This window comes from Lagopus muta, chromosome 14, assembly GCF_023343835.1.
Source record: "Lagopus muta isolate bLagMut1 chromosome 14, bLagMut1 primary, whole genome shotgun sequence".
In the NCBI taxonomy this organism is placed as follows: domain Eukaryota; kingdom Metazoa; phylum Chordata; class Aves; order Galliformes; family Phasianidae; genus Lagopus; species Lagopus muta.
Window position 1 is genome coordinate 13,989,899 of NC_064446.1, and position 12,746 is coordinate 14,002,644.

Consider the following 12,746-nt stretch of genomic DNA (forward strand, 5'->3'; position numbering starts at 1 on the left):
TCTCAGCTTGGCAGTTCCAAAAAGCAATTTCCACTACTATCTCTATTTTATGCTAGAAATAAGGTAGAGATATATATTTAAGAAGTAAAGGGTAAGTGTCTAGTATCTATATACAGTATGCACATGCTATGCCCATGTACAGATGAGTAGGAGCTTTATAGAGAACAGGACGCCTATGCTAGCCTCGACAGGTATTCAACATGAATGCATCCTAAGCAAAATCATGGAATTGAGCAGGAGAGTCTTTACTTTAAAATGGCTTAGTAGAATTCAATTGCTTTAGATGACTTACATTGTAGGAGCTATTGTTTGTGGAACAAAAGGTAAATAGAACTTGATCAATATGTGTATGGGCTTATAACTGAAAACCAAATGTTTTGTGTGGAGCAGAAAATACTTGATGTGGAAAGACATAGAGAATTGACATAAAAAGATGGTCTACAAAATAAAATACACTCGCAAAAAAAAAAAATCTGAGTGGAAGAGAATGATTTATATGTTGTGATCAGAGAAAAAGATATCAGCAGTAACTGAGATGAGGAGGGCTTGTGCAAGATACCCAGCCACATCAGTGACTCACAGAAGTCACAGCAGTTTGGACTAATCTGAATCTAAAACTCACATTCCTGGCTGTGAAGTTCCACCTACTCCTTTGCACAGTTAGTTGTAAAATAACTCAGCTGAAAAGTGGTTGGTTTTCAGCCAGATCATTTATCTAGCACACACTCATTACATGACAGTAAATTGCAATGGGAACACCTTAAGTTTGAAAGGAGACAGTAATATGAGGCAATCATATCTGTATTTGTCAATTAGCACAATGAGCTATGAGCTAGAAGGGAAGGGAGGAGAGAAATTATAGCAGAGTTCACTGGTGTTCTTGCAGACACGGGAAAGAAACACAAGGGAAGCTATTGCTGTGCCAGGCTGGGGAAAAAGCAATATGTGAGAATAATTGCAAAAGCTAAGGTAAGAGGGAAGCTAGCTATGCTAAAAGTGACTGGAGACAAAAGAGTTTGGTTTAAGATGTGTTGAGAAGCTTTTAGATGAGTAGAGAAAGCAAAACTGTGTTTGAAGTGAATTCCAACCACATCTCCTGTCTGCAACCAGATAGGAGGTGTGGTTGGAAGACTTAAAAACATGAGATGAGAAGAGGTGCTTCTACGGAAGGATTATATTGAATTAATTGATTGATGTACAAGAGGTTGAAGTGCATCTGTGTGGATGCTGGGGGTCAGAGCAGAGTGTATGATAAAAGCTGTGAACATATGAAAGAGGGGGCATGAGGGTGATCAGGAAATAAAATGGAAGAGGGACAGCAGAGCAATTGATGGAGTTACAGAGGATGTGTACATAAGAAGTTTATTACTTAGAGTCTTGTAGAAATAATAACATGTAAAGAAAATTGTGACATAGCAAATACATGACAGCAGAAATGAAGGCTTGAATTGGGTTAGTCAAAAGCAATAAAAAGTTAGCTAGGATTACAGGCATGCAGGCAAGCTGCAGCAGAATTGTTTAGCTGTAAGAAATGGAGGAGGGAGCGGGCTTGCAGGAGCGGAAGTCAGCTTGGTCACAGGATTTCCGTCAAAGACTCTTTGCACTGCAAGAGCAAGCATGGATGAAGCAGGTTATGGAGGTAAGCTGGTACTGCATGTAGGTATCCCAGCCTTTATTGTGGGAGACAGAAACGAAAAAAATGGTGTCAGTGGTGGACAGAAGTTGTTTGTGTGGCAAATGAATAACCAGGAAATTATTACTACTTTTTTTTTTTTCATGCTTGACATTAAAATGCGTGTAAAGCTAAAATGTGTAAGTTTCATTTTTAATCAGTGAAACTAGCCAGTATTACTCTTTAACTTTTCTTTATTATTTTGCATTATCCCGTGCAATTTTACATCATTCTGTTTTTCCTCCTCCTTTCTTTTTTTAATGAACAATCCCCCAGTAAATATTTTGTCCATCTTCTTGCAATATTGGAGTTCAAAGTTCTAAAACAGTATTTTTTTCTTTAAGAAGTTATTTATTTGTTACTAGAATGCAAATGCATCTGCAACCATCATCTTAATGTTATTATATTCCATGCCAGCTAAAAATAAGTCAAGCAAGGCTTGTTAAACCACTTAACAGATCAGATACAGCAGCCAAGCTATGCCCAGAGAAGTATTCAGAACTGTAATGGTTTGTTGCATTGTAATTAAAATTTCAGGTTTTCTTTGTTTCTTTTCTTAGCCCATAGTAACATCCCTGGGCTACAGAAGTTAGAGACAATGCTTCAAACCAGCCTTTTAGTTATTAGAAATAGCTTCTCAAGCACTACAGAGATAACGTGCGTACAGTAACAATATCAACACAGGGTTAAAAGGTCGGGTTTATGGAATCCGAGGATTTAGAAGAAACCTCTGAGATGGTCTTACTGTATAAAGCTACTTCTTTGTTAGGGGACACACTGTTATTTTCTCTTAGTGTGGGGGGCCCCTTTAAATGTGTAACTCTGCATTATTAAACGGTCGTGGGAAGTGCAGCAGGAGGAAACCCCGGGTAATTGGCTGCCGCTTCAGATGCAGCAGCTCGCTCATTGGAGAGCAGAGGATTCTCCGAGCTGCTAAAATTAGATGATCTCCGCCCTCCAGAAATGCTTCTGGAAACAGCAAGGAGGAGAAATTCTGACACAGAAGGATGGGGGAAGGAGCGAAGTGCACAGGATGCTGCTCGTGGGGAAGCTTCAGCAGATAAGGATGCACAGACGGATATTGAGATACTTTTTTCCTATCTTGGTTAACTGGGAGCAAAATGCACACACTAAAGAAATTGCAAGTGATCAAAGTCAGCAGTACTTTGTGAGGATATTAAATTCAATATTTCTTATGTAATCTGAAATATTCACTGGTGCTGAGGAGGTTTTTGAGCTGCTAAACCCAGGGTCAGCCTGTCAGCCTTGTAAGCATTTACTTTTTACATTTTACTCTTGCCAAATTAACCCTGAACTAAAAGAAAAAGTAGATGAACTCGCAAATCTTTCTAGTAATTTATTTCTCATAAAACACTTCTTTTCCTTATCTGTGAGTAGTTGCTGCATTTACAATATCTTCAAATCAACTGTTGTTAACTGTTGTTAAAGAAGCCAACATTGTATGCCTGTATTAGCAAAATCAGTCTATATCTGAATTGTTCAAGCCTTAACTTTCATTTCTTCTGCTGATCATTACTATGCAATATTGCACCTATGGCTCTCTAAGTGTTTTGCCTTCTGCCCTTTCACCTTTGTATCAACTTTCAGCCTGTTTTCAATAAAAAGAAATGAAGCCCATATACATGAGCACTTGTCTCTTTGTCCATCTCACCCCAAGGGCTGGAATGTGACAGGCCATTCCAGCTGGATGTGACAAACAGACTGCCTGGGATCACATCGTTTTTGGTAAAGATCACACGGCAGCAGACGAGGCCCAGAAGTGAGCAGTCCATGGGCTGGTGTGGGTGTTATCGCAGCTGCCGGGCTGTGCCTCCCCGATAGCCGCCGGCAGGCCTCAGCGGGGCGGCAGGCTGCTTGTTTCTGTGTTGCAACCGAGTCACACCGGGGAGAAAATGCCTTTCAATCCAAAGTGCTGAGAAACTGTATTCTAGAGCTGGGAATTCAGGTCAGCGCCTGCTCAGCTGTGAGCTGCGTCCCAGGGCAGATCGGATGGGAAATGAACAGGAAGTGCTGTGCGTGCTGCCACCGCACAGCGACGTGTAAACAACCCGCTTCTGCACTCAGACGTTTATTTCTGTTCCAAAATACCCGTCCAACAGTGTGACCTCTGCTTATGAGGGTCTGCCGTGAGATTGTGCTTCCTGCGTGGAGTAAAATCGACAGAAAGCTGCGTCACAGAATTAACAACACAACAGATCCCCCGAAACCTTCTGCCCAAACCGATTTACTCCCTTTTTTATTTTCTTATCACACCAGACGCTCAGAAAACTGCAAACGAGGTCCGGAAAGCGCGGTTGCCGCGGGCTGTGAGGCGAGCCGAGGGCGCGCCGCTCCCGGGCCGCCATTTCTGCTCCCCCCCCACACACGCACGCAGCCGCCCGCCGCGAGGGCCGCGGAGGCCATCTTGTGGCCGCTGAGCCCGCTGCCCGCCCGGCCCCGCCGTCGCTTAGCAACGGGGAGCTGCGCGGCATGGCGGCTTGGCGCGCGCGGCGGGACCTCTGGAGGCCGTGACTGGGAGCTGTGGTTCCAGGTCGGTAGCTGCAGGCTTTCCGCGGGGGTTCGTGTGTTTTCAGCCTTGTCTCCTCGGAGACCCACGGGCACGGGGGAGAAGGGCACAGTTCTGCAGGAAACCACACTGCTTCCACTGCTCGGGGAGAAATGTTGGAGCCTCATATCTCGCTGATCTCTGTGCATAGCCGTGCTTCTGCTCGTGCATGGTCTGAGTTAGAGAAGTTTTAGAAGAGTTTTTAATTCACGATTGGCTAACAATGCTTAATTTTGGCTTGTTTTCTACAAAACATTCCTTTACTGAAGATGGGAGCGTGAATTACGGGATGCTAACTAGTCCAGGTCTGAAATGAGGACGTCCTGCTTCCTTCCTGGGTGTGCACTGAGTGTGGCTGCAGGTGACTGCATGGTAGGCAAACCCCAAATGTCATTAACTGATGTCATTGCAGGACAAAGAAGCACCCGGCTTCTAATCTAGAAGCAAAGATGCAGATGCTAATGCCCGAACCTCAGATTTTTGTGGAAAAAACACTGGCTCTCATCAAACCTGATGTTGTAGCTAAAGAGGAAGAGATAGAGGATCTCATCCTCAGATCTGGATTCATGATTATCCAGGTAAAAGGCTGTGTTCCTGAGATAACAGCTGCAGTTTGTGAGTCACATCAATAGTCTTAACTTTCACCAGTCAGTTCAATAATTAAAAGCTTTTGTTGTAAAAAAAAATCAGTTTATATTTTTCATGTCATCAGACACAACTCCCAGATTCTGTGAGGATACATTTTGTTGGTGCGTGACATGGAAGAGAGCACACAAATGATTTTGCTGGCCAGAAGAGATCCCGCACTTCCTTAATAAACTGGGTTTAGTAGTTTGTCTATGTAACACATGTAGCAGATGGGTGGGTGCTCCAAAGTAGCTCTTTAGAGAGATCCCCTTCTAATATCAATGTGTCATATACCCATTTGCCAAGTAGATGCTTCCGGATTTAAATGGCAGGTTGTGGTCCGAAGTGCTTTTTCTTGTTCCCAGTGTTTTTATCGTAAAAGGGCTTTAAAAGCATTACAAATGTTCTACTTAAATAGGTCTGACTGAGTTTGTCCTTTATGGTTTTGGACCTAACAACGTGATTGTGGGGATGCTGCGCAGAGCACTGGTGCAACCCCCTCTGTCACTTAGAAAGCTTCCAGGCCGTGATTCTTGGTGGAGACTTGGTTAAGATAAAGATTTGCCTTTAGCTAGCAAGGACATGCATACTCTAGGCCCTCATTCAGGGAGCTCTTTGTACATTCTCTAAGAACAGATGGAAAAAAAATCTGTTAAAATAATTCAGAATCCTCAGGTTATTTTGAGGTAAGAGATAGGAAGTAAGGGCTATCTTCAGCAGGAGCCAGTAATACTGCTTTGGCAGGAAGTCTTTGCTCTTTTTAACTTTCCTTTAGAAACGATCACAAGCGGGGGGGGGGGGGGAATAAAAACGAAAAAAAAAAAAACGAAAAAAAACCCGAAAAAACCCAACCCTCTTCCATGTTACCCAGCGGGGCTGGGGCGGTCGCTGGGTGCCGCTGTGGTCCTCATCGTGTTCTGCCTTCTCTTCCTCCTGCTCCCCCTCCTCCTCGGCCGACAGCGCCTTGGCCACGGCACTGGGTGAGCAGCAATCAGGCTTCTAGATACAAGTATTATACGTATATATTTTCCCAAAACGGTAATCTTTTACTTTTGTAAATGCCTCTTTTCAAACTTGTTCTTTTTTAATTTCTTCCCCTTCATTTCTGGTTGTTTTATTTATAGGCAATTCATCAGAAGATTAGAGGGTTGTTTTGTTTTTTTTTTAATGAGAAGAACTTTACAGTCATTAACTTTTGACATTGAGGTTGATAGGAATCTGAACGTTTAGTACTCTGTATCACATTAGAGCAGGCTCAAAGAAAGCACATTTTAATAAGTTTATTTCTCTTCATGCTGCCCCATGCCCTCTGGTGGATAACCTGTAACAGGTGGATAACCTGTTCCACTTGTCCTAATTCTGGCTACCTGCTGGCTGGATAGCTATTGTGAAAGTCCTGAAGCACTGAATGAAAGAAGGAACAATTGTATAATTAGTGCTGTGGGCTGAAACTTTTGTAAAAGTGGAATGCTCTTCTGCAACAGATGAATAATTAAACACTGCTCTTGTAATGCTTTTCGGGTTTTGTATGCTATACCCTGACTGTACTTTGTGTCACCCAGTGGTTTTAAAACACTGCAATTTGTGTACACCAAGATTTCATTTTCCTCAAGTAGTGCATTTGTCTATGTAATTAACATAGCAACCTCTTGGTTTTTGTTGCTTTGTATCTTGAGGAGGACCAAATCTGAGAGAATCAGATTAAGTTGGGAAGTTACACTGTACCTCTTCAGCTTGCACTTGACAATGTGACTGCCCTAAAGAACAGTGTGGTACCTGAGGTAGCAAACTAGCTCAATAGTAAGCTTTTTTCATGCTTTTTTCATTCTCTTCTGTTTTACACTTTCCCCAGAAACGGAAGCTCCAGTTAAGCCCAGAGCAATGCAGCATCTTTTATGCAGACCAGTATGGAAAAATGTTTTTTCCTAATTTAGCAGCCTATATGAGCTCTGGACCTTCAGTTGCTATGGTTCTTGCCAGACATCGTGCAGTCTCATACTGGAAGGAATTGCTTGGACCATCAAACAGCATAAAAGCTAGGATGACTCACCCTCACAGGTAACTCACTGATTATTTTGGTGGACTCAGTAGGATTTTGTCATTCTCTTAAATGAGATCAGAATTTCTTCTGCCTTCTATACTGCTCTCCCTCTCTCAAATGAGGTAAGGATTTTTAGTGTTATCTCTTTAGTTTGTTTGTAACATAAGTTTTCACCTTTGCATATGTAAAATTCACCCTTTTTACAGAGAATGCTGAATGTGTGAACACAAATTTTAATCTGCTACTTAATTTGTTTGAAAACAAAACAAATCACACCACAGCCTTGGTATATAGCTTATGTGTATTGCTTTTATACTGTAGGGACTTTAAAGGTATTTGCAGTTGCCTGCTCAGCAGTTCTTTCTCTTGCTTTTAGTTTAAGAGCGATCTATGGGACTGATGATCTGAGGAATGGACTTCATGGCAGTCTCAGCGTATTCTCAGCAGAAAGAGAAATTCGATTCATGTTTCCAGGAGGTAAAATGATGCAAAAAATATATGTATTGCCAGCCTTTGGGAGCATAGCATCCTTCTTTCTTATTGCCTCTGTTCAGACTCTAGATATAATTTAATTTAGAAGGGTTCAGCTTGTTTGCTTTGTGCAAATGTGTATTTATTTATGTTGGTATTTTCTCCTGCAAAAAGCATACCAGTATCTATTTGAAGAGCCATTACAGTTACAGTGAGTGCTTCTACTTTTCAAACTCCATGGTTTGGGAACTGGAGCAGATAAAACTGCAAATAAAACTGGAAGCTATTATACTCTAGCATGTTCTTCTGGCGGTGATCAGACCAGGAACTCCTGTTGGCTTGAGAAGATCCCGCTTGGGCTCAGGCTGAGCAGTGTCTGTTCAACAGCAACTGTTGACTCACATGACAGGTGCTTTTCCTAAGGTAAACGCTAGAGAAATGGACCATAGTACCTGGAAAGACTGGGAATTGGTCTCTTGTTTATAAAGTAACATTTCAATTATGAATTTAGTCTTTGACAGAAAGATGCAAGGGGAACTGACTAGAAAAGCTTGTTATATTTCCTACCTTACCTTGTCTAAACCATGAGTCTTCATATTTGCTAGCAAAGCTAGACTTAACATGAGATTTTTTTGGTGTTTTCAGAAACCAGAGCCACACTGCAAGAAGGAAGTAATGGATTCCATAAACTATGGAATATATTCTTGCTCTCCTACCTCCTAATGAATCTTCACAGATACTACTACACAGTTATTCCAGATAGTCTGAGTTTCTCCCCTCTCCTAACTGGCTATAATTACAAAGATTTCCTCAGTGACATTGTAAAGGGGTTTAAATGGTTTCTTTGCAGTTTGTTGTGTGAAAATCTTCATAAACTATTATATACTCTTAACTTAGATGAGCTTCCATTTACCTTAATGTTACTATAAACAACCTATGAAAGAAGGCCTTCTTTGATCACTCTATAAGTTGCTTTCCAATGCCTGTGGTTGTTCTTCACAGTGATCTCGGAGCCAATTCCAGCTGGACAAAGAGCTAGAGATTACTTGAATCTTCACATAAAACCTACGTTACTAGCTGGGCTCACTGCACTTTGTAAAGAGAAGCCAGCAGATCCAATGGTATGGTATATCAGCACTGCGTTGTGTGCTTTGTGATATGTTTGTTTTACACTGATATTCATGCTCTCTGTATATATATAAGCTTCTCTTTTGCAGAAGAGCTGTGCTGTTTTAATTAACTGCCAATGAGGTAGTCAGATAGCATTTGCCTTTCAAGAAGTTGATTTGTTTGTTAACAGATGAGACGAGGGCCAAGGCTGTATGAAATCCTCTTTTGTGAGATAGTCATTTTAGGTGACATCGATAAAACTATTGCCAACAAGTTGTTACACATGTCTGGAAAAGCAAATAGGTGCTATTATATAATGCCAAGAGAAAGTTTTTACTTTAATATTTCTGAGGTAAGTTTGAGATGAAATAGCTCTCATCATAGATTCTAGGTAAGCTTACTTCGATGCTAATCAATCTGGTAGTAGTTACATGCTTGAGTAAAACACTGTAGAGTTCTTAGCAAGGCTGCCTTTACTTCATCACTATGGTTAATTTAATAATACCAACCTAATCTTTCTTCAGGATGAACAATTATCTTGACTATGGCACTGATAAGAGTTACATGGGCTGCCCCCACAGCTCACCAGAAAAACTAATTACGATTCTGCTGAGTAAAACCCATCTTGAGTAATCAAACTGGCCTCTAGAAAATTATGTCATCTCAACCCTTTCTATTTAATAAGTTGATACGTCTTGCCCTCCTTTAAAGGAGATCTCAAGGAAAAAAAGATTTTGTATGAACTGTAGTTCTTATTGGGGGGGGGGGAAGGGTTAATTTATTGGGTTTTTCTCTTTGGTGCCTAAATAAAATTAGCTTTCTTTCATCTGGAAAATGCAGGTTTTTTGTTTTTTTTTTTACTTGGAGTATTCTTAAAATTCAAGTAATTCACACTATACGTACTCAGGAATGTGGAAAATTAATCAGTGTGATGATTTACTGGGAGTTGTGGTGCATTCTGCATTATTAACACTCTTTTAATCCACACTGCATTTTCCCACAAGAGACAGTGCAGAGAAAAAGACCTTAAGAGCATTCTGAGGTGTGTCTGTGACCCGTGTCAGATTAAATGTACTGTAACTGCTCCAGCTTTACAGCCTGCTCACTTTGTATGTCTGGCACTGTGACCACTGAAATCTAAGACACTGAGATGCAGTGTCCCTGAAGCAGCCACTTCATCCATCCCTTTACCCTAAGGCCAACCAATTGTACACAACCATTCCTAGCAAACATTTGTCTGGCCTGTTCTTCAGCACTCCAAATGATGGAGAATCTGCCTCCCCAGGCGATCTGTTTCAGTGCTGAATTATATACAGTTGAAAACCTTTCGCTAGAAGTTAGCTTAAGTCTCCTGTGCTCCAGTTTTAAACCCAAGACATTTTTGTTTTGGTTTGTTTTGGTGTCCCCAGAGGACATTGGAGACAATGTAACATCTCCTCTCTTTTGCAGCAATCTATTGCCTGTTTGAAGGCTGTCCTTGTCTCTCTTTTTTTTTTTTTTTTTTTTTTTTCCCCAGTCATTTCTTCATAAATAATAAATGTATATAATAATATAAATAAATAAATATAATATAATAATATTAATATAAATATATAAAATAATATATAATTTAAAAAACACCTATTTTTTCTTTCCTCTATCTTAACTCGTAGGCCACACTTCCTTAAATCATTTTGTTTCTTTGTTTTCAATTATCTCTGTGCTCTGAGCACATTTGTTTTGGCCAGTTAAGTAGCTAGAACTAATAACTTCAACAGACCATTTTCCTCATCCTTCTTGTGAGAAAGTTATATGCCAATAGAAATGTATTAATTCTTTCTTCCACGTTCTTAATGACTGTGACCTTGTCACAAACGGAAAATAAGCTTGATTTGATATTGCTGTACTTGAGAAATACACGTTGGCTATTGCTCTTCAGCTTGATTCTACCAGGTGATTCACAAGGAAATTGATGGAGCATTTTTTTCTATACTCTGTTCACATATGTAGGTGTTTTTCTCCCATGAACTGAATTTAGGCTGATTTTAATCTCTTGTTTGTTCCTCATGAAATCTTCAGAAATAAAAAACCAATGTCAGTCCACTCAGAAACAGTTTCTAGCAGCACTGAGGTTGTCTCAGCCAAAGGGTGTGAGTTATTTGAAAGCAATAGAAGTGGTGAAGATTCAAAAGAATATCTAGAAAAAATCAGGCTTTTTTTTTTTCTTGTTTCCTGTAAGGACTTCATTTTACAGCACTGTAGGACTGTGTGTCAGAGGCTTCAAATAATGCTTTAAATTGCTTTTCTTACACTTCATAGAGAAAACAAACAAACGAAAAAACCACAGGTGTTGAATTTGTTGTTGTTGTTACACAGACGTGGCTCGCTGACTGGCTGATGGAACACAGCCCTAACAAACCTAGGTTACAACATTACATCGCTGAAGAAGAACACCAGGAGTGAGATCTCAGTGGAAATCATCTCAAGTATTCCAAGTTACAGACAGATGTCATCGTTTTCATTGTATCTCTGGGCAATTAATATTATTTGAAGTAAATGTTACTGTCGTAACTACTCTCGTGTCTTTATGGAATCCTTACTCTTAACCAGAATTTAAAAGCTGTAGTAACTTTTCTATTGACTTCGAGAATGTAGACTAATGTAATAAATCTACTGTGTCAGGTGATTAGAGAAGGGTGAAATTATCTTCAGGTGTTACCTGAGCTGCTATTTTCTCTAATTATCTTGGTTTGGCTGTCTGGGGAAAATAAAATCATTAAGACAATCGCAGATTCCCAAATGACCTTCAGCTGTTCTATACTTTGTTAAGCAGACTTGTTTCCAGTACTTTTTTAGGAGACACAAATTGCTGCTGAGAGGAGGTACCTGAATGTAAGTTAGAAAACAGACATTGAGGCCATATTACCAACCTGAGAAATATGGTTGTTGATTGCATCACTGAACTATGGCAACTCCTAAAGTGGTGACTTGAGACTGATGTATTTTGACAAAATAATTTGGAATCTGAATTAAGGGTGCCTTGAATGTACGTTTTCCATCTCCGTGACAAAAGGCACAGTGGCTATAAATCAGTCTCTAATTTCTATTAGAAGTCACAAGAGGTGTGTTTTAGGGACTAATGCTGATGTTATTTCCAATATTTGTTTAAAGAAAGGTGCTTAAACGCAACAGCTCGTAATAGGGGTGTTTTTCTGTGCTCATCTGCTCTTAAAAGCTATGCTGATTTCTGTTGTTTTCCTTGTATTGTAGTTTACATTTGAAATTTACTGTTTTATTTAACAGTTTCAAGGGGATGGGTTAGGGGCTATGCTGTTCAACAAGCAGTGGTTAATCCTGTACTCTATTTCTAATTGGACTGGTTGGGAGAGGGCAGGAGGCTTTTTTGTTTTCTTCAAAGCTGTATTTGCACTGTTAACTTCAAACTTTGTATCTTACGGTTTTCCTGGGTTGTGAGGGGAAAGCATTGGCTCACAGTTCTGAAACTTGAGTAGTTTTAACTTGTACTAACACAAAGTCAGAGTTTGTTTTATGGCAAACATTGCTTCTCAAACTTGAGTAATTAGCAGCAATTTGAGCCATTTATCTGTAATATTAAACTTTTTCTAAGCTAATCATTTGTATCTTCTAAGAGAACTGATCCATCCTTGCCATTTCAGATAACCAACCTCTACAAAAAACAAAACGAAAAACACAACAGCCTAACGCTCAGATGTGAAGAAAAAACAACACGGTCATTAGAAATACAGCAAACAGATCTCTTTATAACTAATTTCTCTTGCCCATAATTATTGTTCCCTACACGTGTCTGATTGCTGCAATTATAGGACAGTTGTGCTTTGTGGTTTCCTGTTAGCCAAACCAAAGCATTTCTATATTGAACATGCCAGAAGCTAAAATCCAGTGTATTCACAGTGTGTTCTCCTTCGCTTTTGTCAGTTACTGAGGTGTTTGCTTACTTTCTTAGATGTGTCACAGTTTGACAATAAATATCTCCTTTATGGCACTGTTGGAGCTCTGTTTGTCTTTTGCAATAGACCTCTGTTACGTCATACCTATAGAAGGTTTGTAGATGCTGCAGTGAGTGTCCGGGTCCTATGGTACACTGGATGTGTAGGAAAAAAGGCAAAACTAGCTGGAGTTGCAAATGTTACTTTCATAACCATGCAGTATAATGTATCAGTCATTCAGGTGTGTATCTGTTTTGTTCTCTAGTATTCTGTTCGCTGCCTCTGTACACCAGGGACAAATACTGATCTGGT

General features: G+C 40.1%; 1 protein-coding gene across 2 annotated transcripts; it reads left to right on the forward strand.

The window, feature by feature from the left end:
* Positions 1-4,076: 4,076 nt before the first annotated feature.
* Positions 4,077-12,636, forward strand: NME5 (NME/NM23 family member 5). Of its 2 annotated transcripts, XM_048960242.1 has the most exons (6): positions 4,077-4,223; positions 4,651-4,816; positions 6,718-6,923; positions 7,283-7,383; positions 8,380-8,498; positions 10,843-12,635. In XM_048960242.1, the coding sequence occupies exons 2-6, from the start codon at positions 4,688-4,690 to the stop codon at positions 10,927-10,929; spliced, it is 642 nt and encodes a 213-aa protein (XP_048816199.1). In that variant the 5' UTR covers positions 4,077-4,223; positions 4,651-4,687; the 3' UTR covers positions 10,930-12,635. The 2 variants fall into 2 exon arrangements, with proteins under 2 accessions (XP_048816199.1, XP_048816200.1); XM_048960243.1 differs by lacking the exons at positions 4,077-4,223; positions 4,651-4,816 and adding an exon at positions 5,724-5,845 and having other exon boundaries at positions 10,843-12,636.
* The last annotated feature ends 110 nt before the right edge of the window (positions 12,637-12,746 follow it).